The sequence below is a fragment of the Macaca mulatta genome, chromosome 19 (genome assembly GCF_049350105.2).
Source record: "Macaca mulatta isolate MMU2019108-1 chromosome 19, T2T-MMU8v2.0, whole genome shotgun sequence".
NCBI lineage: Eukaryota > Metazoa > Chordata > Mammalia > Primates > Cercopithecidae > Macaca > Macaca mulatta.
This window is the reverse complement of record NC_133424.1, coordinates 20,654,486-20,668,087: the sequence shown is the minus strand read 5'-3', so window position 1 is coordinate 20,668,087 and position 13,602 is coordinate 20,654,486. Positions and strand designations below refer to the sequence as shown.

Here is a 13,602-nt window from a genome sequence, read left to right as displayed (position 1 = left end):
TTGGAGTGGGAACTGTCCAATCAGGTGCGCAGCCAAGGTAGAGGGGGCGGTGTCCTGGAGCTGGCGGGGCCTTTGTCTCGCTCCAGCCAGAGCTCAGGGTCCATCTTCGTTGCTTAGTATCCTTTGCGCTAGGAGGTCTCGGTGACTCTGTCGCAGCCTCTGTCACCCTCTGACCTGCAGATGCTGTGAGATCCAGAGCTAAGACTCCGGGACATCCCGGAAGCCGAAAAATGGTGAGTGTGCCAGGCCGCGCGTCCCGAGGTGGGGGCAGGGCTGGTTGAAAGCGGCCGGAACCGGCTGTGACGGGACCGGGGCCTCCCAGCTGTCAGCTGCGGGGTCTGCGGACTGGAGTCCCTGCAGGCACAGCTCGGCCCTCGGTCCCCTTCGGGCACAGGGTGCGAGGTGGGCCAGCAACCGGGAATCCGGGCGGGCATCTCGTTCCGTTCTTCCGCATCCCGCCCGGAGCCCACCCTGGGAAACACCGCGCGCGTTCTCGCGTCTGCCCCGATTGCGGGGACAATGGAAGGGCCCTCAGGGCAGAGTCCAGACCCCGTGTGTAGTTTGTGCGTGGGAAGTGCTGTGATCCTGGGGGTCCTCAGTCTTTTCCTTCTCCTGTTAAAAAACAATGGGAGTCACCTTTAAAATGTTAAAAACTTACTGAAGTTAACAGTGATTCATGATCCGAGAGCACCCAGCCACGGTTTGTGGTTTGGGGTCCAACCGAAGGGCTTGAAGGAAAGTTTTTTCATAGGTGAAGGAAGAAGCAAACCGAATTCAGTAACTGACTCGTTCCAGTTATGTGATCATCTTATTTAGACTATTCAGGTTGTCATTGCCTGGTTATGTAATCAGAAGTTAATTTAAGGTTTGTGGTTGCTTAAATCTGAATTTTGTTTCCCCCTAAGGTAGCAATTTACAAGAAATGTATTTGCGTGTGTGTGTGTGTGTGTGTGTGTGTGTGTGTGTGTGTGTTTTAATGTAGGAACTCAGGGCACTAGAGCCACCTCAACTGCCTGCTATTTAATTAACACTCCACAGGAGAAGTTATTTTCTCTTGTATTTTCCAAATGTGTGACAAGCAGAGTCTCAAATCCACCACTCTGTTGCCCCAGCCTAACTGTGGCTTGCAGTCGAATTTTAAATTTTCAGTTCTTTCCTGACAGTCTTCAACACCAACTTCGCCTCTCTAATTCACAACATTATCAACTCTTAGTCCTTTTTTGTACATTTCAGATACAGTATTTTGATTAATCATTATTTCAAAGAGCAGCGGATGGCACTTTTTAGAAAAATAAATGTTTTTCATTTGCAAACATTTTACAGGAGATGAAAGCAGAGAATAATCCCAACACTCCACTGTGGGGGAAAAAAAAAAAAAAGACCAAAAAACAAAACCTTTGTGCTAGTCTCCCTTTAATATTTCCTAGGCACAGACGCCTTATCGGAATGTTTTTAGGTTGAGGTTCCACTTTGGAAACTTCACAGGGCAATGCATCCTCAGCCACCCTGTGTTATTTTCCTGGTTTTGAGTTTCAGAACGGTGGCTGTGTCTCCTGCGGTGTCTAGTGAATATCAGCCCCTGGGTCGTTTCCTCTCAGGGGCAGCCTGAGGTATGGGAATGCCGCCTGTCTGTGGAGTGATTGGTGCATTGTGCCTGGGAGAAATCAGGTATACCTTTCCTCTAAAAGCAAATCCATTAGGACATTGAGATTTTCTTCCCCAGCTCCCAGTTTCCGTTTCTTAGAGATACAGTGCTGGCCAGGCAATTGGATGCTGGTATTGAGGAGAAAATTTTCTCAGATTGGTGAAGAGAGAAAAAATATCCCCAAGAACGAGGAACACCCAACCCGGTGAGGCAGTGCACAAACCTGCAAAGCAAAATGCATCTAAGGGACACAGTGGGGCACAGCACAATGGCTCTTGGTAGTACGGTTATTGTCCCCTTCAGTGAGCAGGATGGGGGTGGGAAAATGTCCCAAGTGATAGAACGGCTTGACTTGACATCTGAGTCAGATATGTCTGTGTTCCAATCAGCATTGCCGCTTCCTGAGTTTGTCACCTTGGAAAGATTTCTTTACTTATTTTAACTTCAGTTTTTAATTAAGTGTATTTACACATTTTATCAGTAGAGCTTGAAAGGCAATCTGTACTGGCAACCTGTTTTATTCACCAACCCCGGCTTCTGTGCCACCTAATCATAGTCTCATCTGCCTACATGGACACAGGAAGAAGTCAGAGCATAGCCTCTCCTGGGACACGATCTATAGCATGAACCAGTCCTTCCCTAAGCCTGCACTGTCCCACCCATGGTTTCTTGATAGCAACTTTCCCTCGTTTGCCTTTTAGTTCCACCCACAAACCCTTTTTTTTATGTGCACACAGTGTGCCCAACGCCACCCCTCAGTTGTCTGAATCCAGCACCTACTGGAATTCAGATGTCCAGTAGTTCAAGACCATGGGCCTAGACCTACCTTTTGCAGAAGCAAATGCAAATTAGAAATAAGAGGCTTCATTCCCCCACTTGAAAATGAGGGAAGACATTTTGTTCTTTTGCCTTTTCTTAAAGGATATAATTTAGAAAAGTACTGTTATTGATTGATTAATTTTTTTTTGAGACAGAATCTCACTCTTGCACTTAGGCCAGAGTACAGCGGCGTGATCATAGCTCACTGTAACCTTGAACTCTTGAGCTTAAGCAGTCTTGCTGCCTCAGCCTCCCAATTGCCTAGGACTATAGGCATGCACCAACTCACCTGCCTAATTTTTTTTTGTAGAGACAGCAGCTCACCATGTTCCCCGAACTGGTGTCGAACACCTGGCCTCAAGAGATCCTCCTGCCTTGGCCTCCCAAAATGCTGGGATTACAGGCATGAGCCACCGTGCCTGGCCTAGACGACTTTTATATGTACCATTTTTCTCTGCTTCTTCAAAATATATGTAAATCTTTTTTTTTTTTTTTTAATATGGCATTTCACTCTTGTTGCCCACGCTGGAGTGCAATGGCACAGTCTCAGCTCACTGTAACCTCTGCCTCCCGAGTTCAAGCGATTCTCCTGCCTCAGCCTCCTGAGTAGCTGGGATTACAGGCGCCCATCACCACACCTGGGTAATTTTTTGTATATTTAGTAGAGACAAGGTTTCATCATGTTGGTCATTCTGGTTCTGAACTCCTCACCTCAGGTCATTTGCCCACTTCACTCCAGCCTGGGCAACAGGGGTGAAACTTTGTCTTAAAAAATACAAAAAGTGAACACAAAGGATAGGATTTAATTCAGCAATCCAGAAAGCTAAAGGGTCACAGATACTGAAGGGTATCTCTTCAGTATCTGGAGAGAGAAAAACAATAGGTGTTTTCGGTAGAAAACTGATGATCCGGCCGGGCGCGGTAGCTCAAGCCTGTAATCCCAGCACTTTGGGAGGCCGAGATGGGCGGATCACTAGGTCAGGAGATCGAGACCATCCTGGCTAACACGGTGAAACCCCGTCTCTACTAAAAAATACAAAAAACTAACCGGGCGAGGTGGCGGGCGCCTGTAGTCCCAGCTACTCGGGAGGCTGAGACAGGAGAATGGCCCGAACCCGGGAGGCGGAGCTTGCAGTGAGCCGAGATCCGGCCACTGCGCTCCAGCCTGGGCGACAGAGCGAGACTCTGTCTCAAAAAAAAAAAAAAAAAGAAAACTGATGATCCAAGGTAATTACTAATATGTGGAGGTCGAAGTGCTTATGCTGCAGTAGCAAGACCAGCTTAGAGTACACCCTGTACCCTGGTTTCTATTTGTTTTTTAAGAACAGTTGGCATAGTTATATGTACTCTTGTGTAGGCAAATTACATCCATTTAAATTAAACAGTATTTTCCGGGTGCAGTGGCTCACGCCTGTAATCCCAGCACTTTGGGAATCTGAGGTGGGAGGATCACCTGAGGTCAAGAGATCAAGACCAGCCTGGCCAACATAGTGAGACTCCATCTCTACTAAAAATACAAAAATTAGTTGGGTGTGGTGGCAAGCGCCTGTAATCCCAGCTACTTGGGAGGCTGAGGCAGGATAATTGCCTGAACCTGGGAGGCAGAGGTTGCAGTGAGCTGGGATCACACTCCAGCCTGTGCAACAGAGCGAGACTCCGTCTCAAAAATATAAAAATAAAATAAACAGTATTTTGTACAATAGTGTGAATATAACAGCACAATATTTATTTTGGACAAACCCCTTTAAAATAATGATTTTAATATTATGCATTCTTTTGAAATATAAATTATTTTAACTGAGTTAATATTACAGATAATTTTTGAATACTCATACATTATGACTAATATATTAAAATTATTTATCCTAAGATATTTATTTTTTATATCAAAAGAAAATAGGCCGGACATGGTGGCTCATGCCTGTAATCACAGCAATTTAGGAAGCTGAGGCAGGTGGATCATGAGGTCAGGAGTTCGAGACCTGCCTGGCCAACATGGTGAAGCAATGTCTTTACTAAAAATACAAAAATTTGCTGGGTGTGGTGGTGGGCACCTGTAATCTCAGCTACTTGGGAGCCTGAGGCAGGAGAATTGCTTGAAACAGGTAGGCAGAGGTTGCAGTGAGCCAAGATCATGCTACTGTACTCCAGCCTTGGCAACAAGAGCAAAACTCCATCTCAAAAAAAAAAGAAAAAATATAGTAACAAATTGTTACAATAAATATTAACCCCACCTCTGTCACATCAATTAATATGCTTACTAATTAATCCAATAGGTATGATTAGAGGTCAGCATGATTTTAGTGTCTATATATACATATATATATTTGAGAAAGAATTTCAGTCTGTTGATTAGGGTAGAGTGCAGTGGCACGATCTCGGCTCATTGCAACCTCTACCTCCCAGGTTCAAGCAATTCTCATGCCTCAGCCTCCCAAGTAGCTGGGATTACAGGTACTCACCAATATGCCCGGCTAGTTTTTGGATTTTTTAGTAGAGACAGGGTTTCGCCATGCTGGCCAGGCTGGTCTCAAACTTTTGACCTGAGGCGATCTGCCCGCCTCAGCCTCCCAAAGGGCTTGAATTACAGGCATGAGCCACCGAGACTGACCTTATTTTTTCTTTTCTTTTTTTTTTGGAGATGGAGTTTTGCTCTTGTTGCCCCAGACTGGAGTGCAATGGCCTGATCTTGGCTCACCACAACCTCTGCCTCCCAGGTTCAAGTGATTCTCCTGCCTCAGCTTCCCAAGTAGCTAGGATTACAGGCATGTGCCACCATGCCCAGCTAATTTTGTAGTTTTAGTAGAGATGGGGTTTCACCATGTTGGTCAGGCTGGTCTCGAACTCCCAACTTCAGGTGATCCGTCCGCCTCGGCCTCCTAAAGTGTTGGGATTACAAGCGTGAGTCACCACACCTGGCCCTATTTTTTCATTTTATTTTATTTTTTTTTTTTTTTTATTTTTTTTTTTTTTTTTTTTTGAGACAGAGTCTCGCTCTGTCGCCCAGGCTGGAGTGCAGTGGCGCGATCTCGGCTCACTGCAAGCTCCGCCTCCCGGGTTCACGCCATTCTCCTGCCTCAGCCTCCCGAGTAGCTGGGACTACAGGCGCCCACAACCGCGCCCGGCTAATTTTTTGTATTTTTAGTAGAGACGGGGTTTCACCGTGGTCTCGATCTCCTGACCTTGTGATCCGCCCGCCTCGGCCTCCCAAAGTGCTGGGATTACAGGCGTGAGCCACCGCGCCCGGCTTTTTTCATTTTACTAACTTAGGCATGCAGCATTTACAGAACTAATAAATGCAATGGATGCAGTCACCCACCCATGGATGATAATAGCTCTTCATTTAGCTGTGCCACAAGCTCAGATATAATTCCAGTATGTGAACAATGTTGTTTCCTATTCCTCATCAAAAGATGCCGGTGGATGTTGTTAGATGGCTTCCAATATAAATCCCCAGTCCAGTGGCCAACAGATGAGACAGCAGCAAAAATGGAAGAAAAACCTCTAGAAATTCTACATAGAATTTGTATCTGTTCTTCAGAATGCGTGTGTTTTTCATGCTGAGAGAAGCTGTGCTCTTTGGTTCTTTAAAGAGAAACACATTGGGGGGAATTTTTTCTTGCTCACTTAACCAATCCCATATCGAATCTGAGTATTCCTTCAATATGCTTTCAACTTCTTTCTTTCTCTCAATATAATCTTCCACAGACTAATAACTGTTTTTCTCTCCAATGCCTTAGATGTTTCAGAATCTCTGTTGGTGCCTTGTGTCTGTGAGTGAGGTGAGCTGTCACGATGACAACTCGTGGAGCAACTCCATCCAGACTTCGTGCTGGGCATCCAGTAGTACTTTTTCCATGTCATGGTTATCAGTAGAAACTGAAGCTGGAGGCTGGGCGTGGTGGCTCATGCCTGTAATCCCAGCACTTTGGGAGGCCAAGGCAGGAGGATCACTTGAGGTCAGGAGTTTGAAACTAGTCTGACCAACATGACAAAACCCTGTCTCTACTAAAAATACAAATAATTAGCCAGGCGTGGTGGCGGGCACCTGTAGTCCCAGCTACTCGAGGGGCTGAGGGAGGAGAATCGCTTGAACCCGGCAGGTGGAGGTTGTAGTGAGCCGAGATCGCGTCACTGCACTTTAGCCTGGGCAACAGAGCGAGACTCTGTCTCAAAAAAAAAAAAAAAAAGAAACCAGAAACTTAGGCTGGAACACCACTTTCATTTCCATTATTGTGAAAATATAATTCTAACCAGGAGTGCCTCCTCCTGCAGCCCAGGGCTCTGCTCTGTGGCATGGTGCTGGAGCGCAGATGTAGCAGTGAGGGTGTGTGTGGGCTGCAGGCTGTAGCCTAAGCTTCACGGGCAGGAGCACCATGGCCCAGCACTCTGAGTCAGGAACCATTGATTTAATATATAAATAGCCAAGAACATAGATCCCTCTTCCACAGTTTCTTTTTTCTTTTTTTGAGACGGAGTCTCCCTCTGTCACCCAGGCCGGAGTGCAATGGCGTGATCTCGGCTCACCGCAACCTCCACCTCCCAGGTTCAAGCGATTGTCCTGCCTCAGCCTCCCAAGTAGGTGGGACTACAGGCGCCTGCCACAACGTCTGGCTAATTTTTTGTATTTTTAGTGGAGATGGGGTTTCATCACGTTGGCCAGGCTTGTCTCGAACTCCTGATCTCAGGTGATCTGCCCACCTCGGCCTCCCAAAGTGCTGGAATTACAGTATTGAGCCACCGCACCTGGCACCACAGTTTCTATAGAGGAGTAAAATCCTACCTTCACCAGGTACCTGAATTTCACTCCAAGTTGCAAAACCACCTCCTGTCATGAAGATGTGGGAAGTTTCTCTTTTATAGAATATAATCAACTGACCTCTCCAATTCCCAGGTGGATTTAGGATAAACTACGACAAGTGAGTGCTGTCACGTCTTCTTCTTGAGGTCTAATTCTGACAACGTTCTTTCTGTCTTTGTGATCTCTTAGCAAATTGCCTGCAATTAATGTCACGCTCTGGCTTAATTGTGTAATCATACAGTTTTTGCTTTCTGTTCTGCCACTGTGGAGAGTTTTTCTAGGGTTGGAGATGATTGTGCTTTTAATTACATTTTCAAAACACTGTCTGAAAAGACCAGGTATGATATAAACATAGAAGGTACCCATCAGACTTCACCCTAGAGGGTCTTTCCCTCTTGGGCTTCCAGTCACAACCCATAATTGTGCAAACCCCAAATTTGCAGGCAAAATGGTCTCTCTGCCTATTTGTGTTCTATAGTCCCTTGTAGAGCAGTCAGGTCAGATTTCTACAGAAATAACTTTACAGGGCAGCAACAGCCATTCCACCTCTTTCAATGTCCCTGGCATCTTCAGATCTGAAATGAATTCAGAGACAATTAGGGCCTAGAAACCCTGTCAGGGTTACACATATGCATTGAATAGACCTAAGAATTTACAATGTTCTTTTCCTGCTCCTGCACAAATGCCTGCGAATGTGCAGAGGGCACCTGCTGCTTTCCCATACCTCTGAAACCTAAATCGGAAACCCCAAATTTGAATCCAGACCCTGGGATTTGAGAAAGTAAAAGAGCTTTTATCTGAGGGATGCAAGTTCTATTAGTTATCGGGCCCAGAGAGACATTAAAATGAATCCAGAATTATGTCCTACTTCTCCTTTGAGCAATGTATTCATCTCTTGAAACTGCTTGTTACTGCCACACATAGCTATAAATTAATCTAATAATGTCACACAGGACACTATAGCCCACACCTTCTAGCTTAACCCTATATAGCCAATCACTAATCAATGTTATTCCTGTAAACTAATGAGAATCCTTGATAAAGAACTTTGTATCAGCCCACTTTCTGTTCCCCTTTTTTACCTTTAAAAATCTACCTCTTGGCTGGGCACGGTGGCTCACGCCTGTAATCCAAGCACTTTGGGAGGCTGAGGTGGGTGGATCACTTGAGGTCAGGAGTTCGAGACCAGCCTGGCCAACATGGCGAAACCCCGCCTCTACTAAAAATACAAAAAAAATTAGCCGGGCATGCCCGTAATCCCAGCCACTCAGGAGACTGAGGCAGGAGAATTGCTTGAACCAAGGATTCAGTTTGCAGTGAGCCGAGATCATGCCACTGCACTCCAGCATGGGTGACAAAGTGAGACTGTCTCCAAAAAAAAAAAAAATCCGCTTCTCACTGCTGCTATTCAAAGTGTATATTCAAGCCAACTTGAATCTATGCTTCCAGGTTGCTGTTCTTGCTGTTCTCAAATGTGGCACGTATGAACTCTCTACTTATATTAATTTGACCTCATTTTTTTTTTTGGGGGGTTGACATATCATTTCTAATGCGTTAAAGGAATCTCCATGACAGGATCTCTCCTCTGGTTTTGCGCAGCATGCTATAACACCCGATAATGTACAGCCAGGTTGATGTCACTAGAAACTACATATAAGCACTGGCTTCTGGGACTCATGAGACAGGGCCTGACTTCGGATTGAGAATGTACAGAAAGCCCATAGGAAACATTTTCTGCATCATGGCAGGTCAGCATCAACATCTTAGAGCCCCACCCTTCAAAGTGTGGTCCTTGAAAATTTCCAGATGTTGTCCTCTGACCTGCTGCAGTTGTGTGAGACGCTTCTTCTGTTTTATATAACGGAGCCTTCTCCTTTATTCTTTCTATCTAGGCTTCTTACATACCATGATCAGTTCTCACCATGAAGTGTATGACCTGCAAGAATAAAAATGTTCTTTGTAATAAGAATTACAGGCTCATGCCTGTAATCCCAGGACTTTGGGAGGCTGAGGCGGGAGGATCGCTTGAGGCCAGGAGTTTGAGAATAGCTGGGGTAACATGGCGAAACCCTGTATCTACTAAAAATCCAAAAAATTAACCAGCTGTGGTGGCACGTGCCTGTGGTCCCAACTACTTGTAAGGCTAAGGCAGAATCGCCTGAACCCAGGAGGCAAGGTTGCAGTGAGCCGGGATCACACCACTCACTGGACTCCAACCTGGGCGACAGAGTGACTCTGTCTCAAAAATAAATAAATAAATAAATAAAGTTCTCTTTGTGTCTCATCAATGTGGAAAGGTGTAGATACCTAAGATCTCTTTTAGGGATCGTGTAGGGTCCTCAGATATTAGTGAAGGGGGAATGTGTATTGTTTAGGTTCCATCTGGATATTCCATCAACTCTATGCAGAAACAGGATTTTTAAAATGCACATTTAAAGGGGATGGCACTAATTGCCCAGAATAACTCAGAAGGTTCTGGAAAAGAGAATAGTTAGATAAGACTTGCTCTCTAAAATGCTGAGGAAAGACTATTCAAATACATTATTAGAGGTTAGAAAACCTGGGAGATATCTGTAGCTTGAACTTTGCATAAAGGTGTTCTTTATGCTTAGATTAAGGTTATAATTTACTTTTTGTTGCCAATAATATCATAGCTCTGATGATGTGTCCACCCATGTGTGTTGATACTGCACATCAATTTGTTCTGTTGTAGTTCATGTTAATTTCTTCTTTTTTTTTTTGAGACGGAGTCTCACTTTGTCGCCCAGGTTTGAGTGCAGTGGCGCAATCTCAGCTCACTGCAACCTCCGCCTCCCACGTTCAAGCAATTCTCCTGCCTCTGCCTCCCAAGTAGCTGGGATTACAGGTGCGTGCCACCATGCCCAGCTAATTTTTTGTATTTTTAGTAGAGATGGGGTTTCACCGTGTTAGCCAGGATGGCCTCGATCTCTTGACCTCGTGATCTGCCCACCTCAGCCTCCCAAAGTGCTGGGATTACAGGCGTGAGCCACCATGCCCAGCCCGGTTCATGTTAATTTCAATCACTAAGTTAAGGCTGTCTGTGACAGGTTTTTTTAAACTATAAAGTTAATTATTTTTATCTTTATTTTTCATAAGTACTTTGGGAGATTTACTGACTGATGTACATAAACCATCACATTTAATCTGCAAACTCCCCCTTTCTTTTTAGATTCTCTTTGCTTAAAGCTTGCTTTGGAAAATGAAGGCTTATCTTTGTTTACTAGTCAGATAAACAGGCTCAACCACTTGTTCTGTTTGACAAAATATTCTTGATTCGGACGCATTGGTATCACTGGCTAGCTTGTTAGAAATTCAGAAACTCAGGCTTCACCTGAGATCACCTGAATCAGACTGCATTTTAACTAGATCTGTAGTTCGTTGTTGTGTACATCAAAATTTGACAGATACCTTCTAACCCATCGTGACTTCTCTGTATGAGTAATATTTACAACTTACTCTGTAATCGCAGACATAAAACTCAAACTGTATATGCCTGTGTTGATGCCCTTAATTTTATACTGATTATTTAAAAAAGTATCTACATTGGTTTTGTGGATTCTATTTTCCTTTTGGTTTGTAGCCCAGGCAGGAGTGCAGTGTCATGATCTCGGCTCACTGTAACCTTTGCCTCCCAAGTTCAAGCGATTCTCCTCCCTCAGCCTCCTGAGTAACTGGGATTACAGGCATGCACCACCACACCCAGCTAATTTTTGTATTTCTAGTAGAGACAGCATTTCACCATGCTGGCCAGGCTGGTCTGGAATTCCTGACCTCAGGTGATCTGCCTGCCTCGGCCTCCCAAAGCGATGGGATTACAGGCGTGAGCCACCGAACCTGGCCACGTGGATTCTATTTTCTTTCCTCAGTGTTAGAGAATACATCAGAGAATATTTTTGTTAAAAATACCAGTATTTTTAACTGGTTTGAATAATTCCAGTAACTGATATAAGTCACAGCAATTCTCTTTTCACATGGAGTCAAAAACTGCCCATTCACAGTTGGTCACTATGTTTTGTTTTGTTTTGTTTTTCAGGAGCTGTTGACATTCAGGGATGTGACCATAGAATTCTCTTTGGAGGAGTGGGAGTTTCTGAAACCTGCTCAGCAGAATTTGTATAGGAAAGTGATGCTAGAGAACTACAGAAACCTGGTCTCTCTGGGTGAGAAGAATTTCAATACACAATTCCTATTTCACACTAAAGATTTTACTTTCTTCCTCTGTAGAATGTTTGGTGGGGATTTCTGCTTTGTGTAAATGAGTTTTAGATCTCTGCTTTCAAGGAAAACTTGGGGATTTGTTGGGATAGAGAAGAAAATTTTCAAGAAGTTTTATGTTTACATTAACTTTCTTCTGCCTTGAGGTGATGGGCATTTTTCACTCTAGTGGTAATTCTTTTTGTTTGTTTTTATTTTTTTTTTTGAGACAGAGTCTAGCTCTGTTGCCCAGGCTTGAGTGCAGTGGTACAGTCCAGCTCACTGCAACCTCCATGTCCTGGGTTCAAGTGATTCTCCTGTTTTAGCGTCCTGAGTATCTGGGACTACAGGTACCCACCACCACACCCAGCTAATTTTTGTATTTTTAGTAAAGAGGAGGTTTCACTATGTTGGCCAGGCTGATCTCAAACTCCTGACCTCAAGTGATCCACCCTCGTTGGCCTCCCAAAGTGTTGGGATTACTAGTGTGAACTACCATACCCAGCCTTTAGTGGTAATTCTTGGAATTCCATTATAAAAATTCCTTTATAGAATATCATTGACCAGACCTTAAAATCCAACTTCTACCACCAATTTTTGATTAAGTAGTATTGGGTAGGGAAGCTAAACACCCAAAAATATAAAATATTCTAAACTTTCTGTTTAGAAATATTATTTTGTTATTAATTTTCTTTTTTTTTTTTTTTTTTTTTTTTGAGATAGAGTCTCACTCTGTTGCCAGGCTGGAGTGCAGTGGCGCGATCTCAGCTCACTGCAATCTCTGCCTCCTTCAAGCGGTTCTCCTCCCTAAACCTCCCAAGTAGCTGGGATTACAGGCACGTGCCACCATACTTTGCTAGTTTTTGTATTTTATAGAGATGGGTTTTCACCATGTTGGCCAGGATGGTCTCGATCTCCTGACCTCATGATCTGCCCGCTTCGGCCTGCCAAAATGTTGGGATTACAGGCGTGAGCCAATGCGCCCGGCCTTATTATTAATTTTCTAGAATCATCTATAATATTCTGTCTTCTCTACAGAGCACAACACTAGCTTGGTAATTGGAGAATCCCAACAAGCATCACATTACTTTTTTCTAATAAAACAGGTCTGACTGTTTCTAAGCCAGAACTGATTAGCTGTCTGGAGCAAAGACAGGAGCCCTGGAATGTGAAGAGACATGAGACCATAGCTAAACCCTCAGGTAGGTTGGATGAATGAAACACATACCACAGGTGAAAGCTCCAAAGGCCAAGGGGGAAGACGGGCTTCAAAAGTTATTTGAGAAGCTCTGCTTCAATGGAGATGATTTTGAGGGGCATGGTTATTTTTTCTTGCTCTCACATGGAGGCATCTTCTGTCTAATGCTCCTAAATTCTCTAAAAAGTAACCTTCCTTTGAGGTTACAGTGAGAGCCAAAGTCCTCTTCATGGCTTATAACAGACTTTATTATCTGACTGCCCTTTCATTGTCTCAGGGGCCACAGGAATATATGTGTACTTTTGAGGAACTCTATGTTAAACTATTTTTTTCTTTTCTTTTGAGAGAGAGATTTTCGCTCTTGTTTCCCAGGCTGGAGTGCAATGGCACAATCTTGGCTCACCATGACCTCCGCCTCCTGGGTTCAAGTGATTCTCCTGCCTCAGCCTCCCAAGTAGCTGGGATTACATGTGCCACCAGGCCCAGCTAATTTTGTGTTTTTAGTAGAGATGGGGTTTCTCCAAGTTGTTGAGGCTGGTCTTGAACTCCCGACTTCAGGTGATCCACCCACCTCGGCCTCCCAAAGTGGTGGGATTACGGGCATGAGCCACCACGCCCGGCCTTTAAACTTTTTTTTTAAGGTTTTTGTTTTGTTTTGTTTTGGTTTGGTTTGGGTTTTTGTTGTTGTTATTGTTTGCATTATGTCTGAAATGTGTGAGAGTATTAGTGTTAACCATATTTGGTTCCAAAATCCCAGTAACACCATAAACAGATGTGGTATGTTTTCTGCTTTATGATTTCTTATGGAAGTTTCTTTCTTTTTTTTTTTTAATAAATTTTTTTGTTTGTTTGGTTTTGCGACGGAGGTTCACTGTGTCACCCAGGCTGGAGTGCATGGCGCCATCTTGGCTCACTGCAACCTCT

General features: G+C 44.3%; 1 protein-coding gene across 3 annotated transcripts in view; it reads left to right on the top strand.

Moving 5' to 3' along the window:
* ZNF682 (zinc finger protein 682) overlaps window positions 1-13,602 on the top strand; it is a 240,482-nt gene that overhangs the window by 209,700 nt on the left and 17,180 nt on the right. For 2 of the 3 annotated variants that reach the window (XR_013409328.1, XM_015123418.3), the window contains exons 1-3: window positions 69-233; window positions 11,320-11,446; window positions 12,587-12,682. The exons of the other annotated variant lie outside the window; for it this stretch is intronic. Coding sequence is in view for 1 of the 2 variants with exons in the window: in XM_015123418.3 (XP_014978904.3) it covers window positions 231-233; window positions 11,320-11,446; window positions 12,587-12,682 (226 nt within the window). In the remaining variant the exon portion in view is untranslated. Of the gene's footprint in view, window positions 1-68; window positions 234-11,319; window positions 11,447-12,586; window positions 12,683-13,602 lie in introns of those variants that run through there. 3 annotated transcript variants of the gene reach the window in all.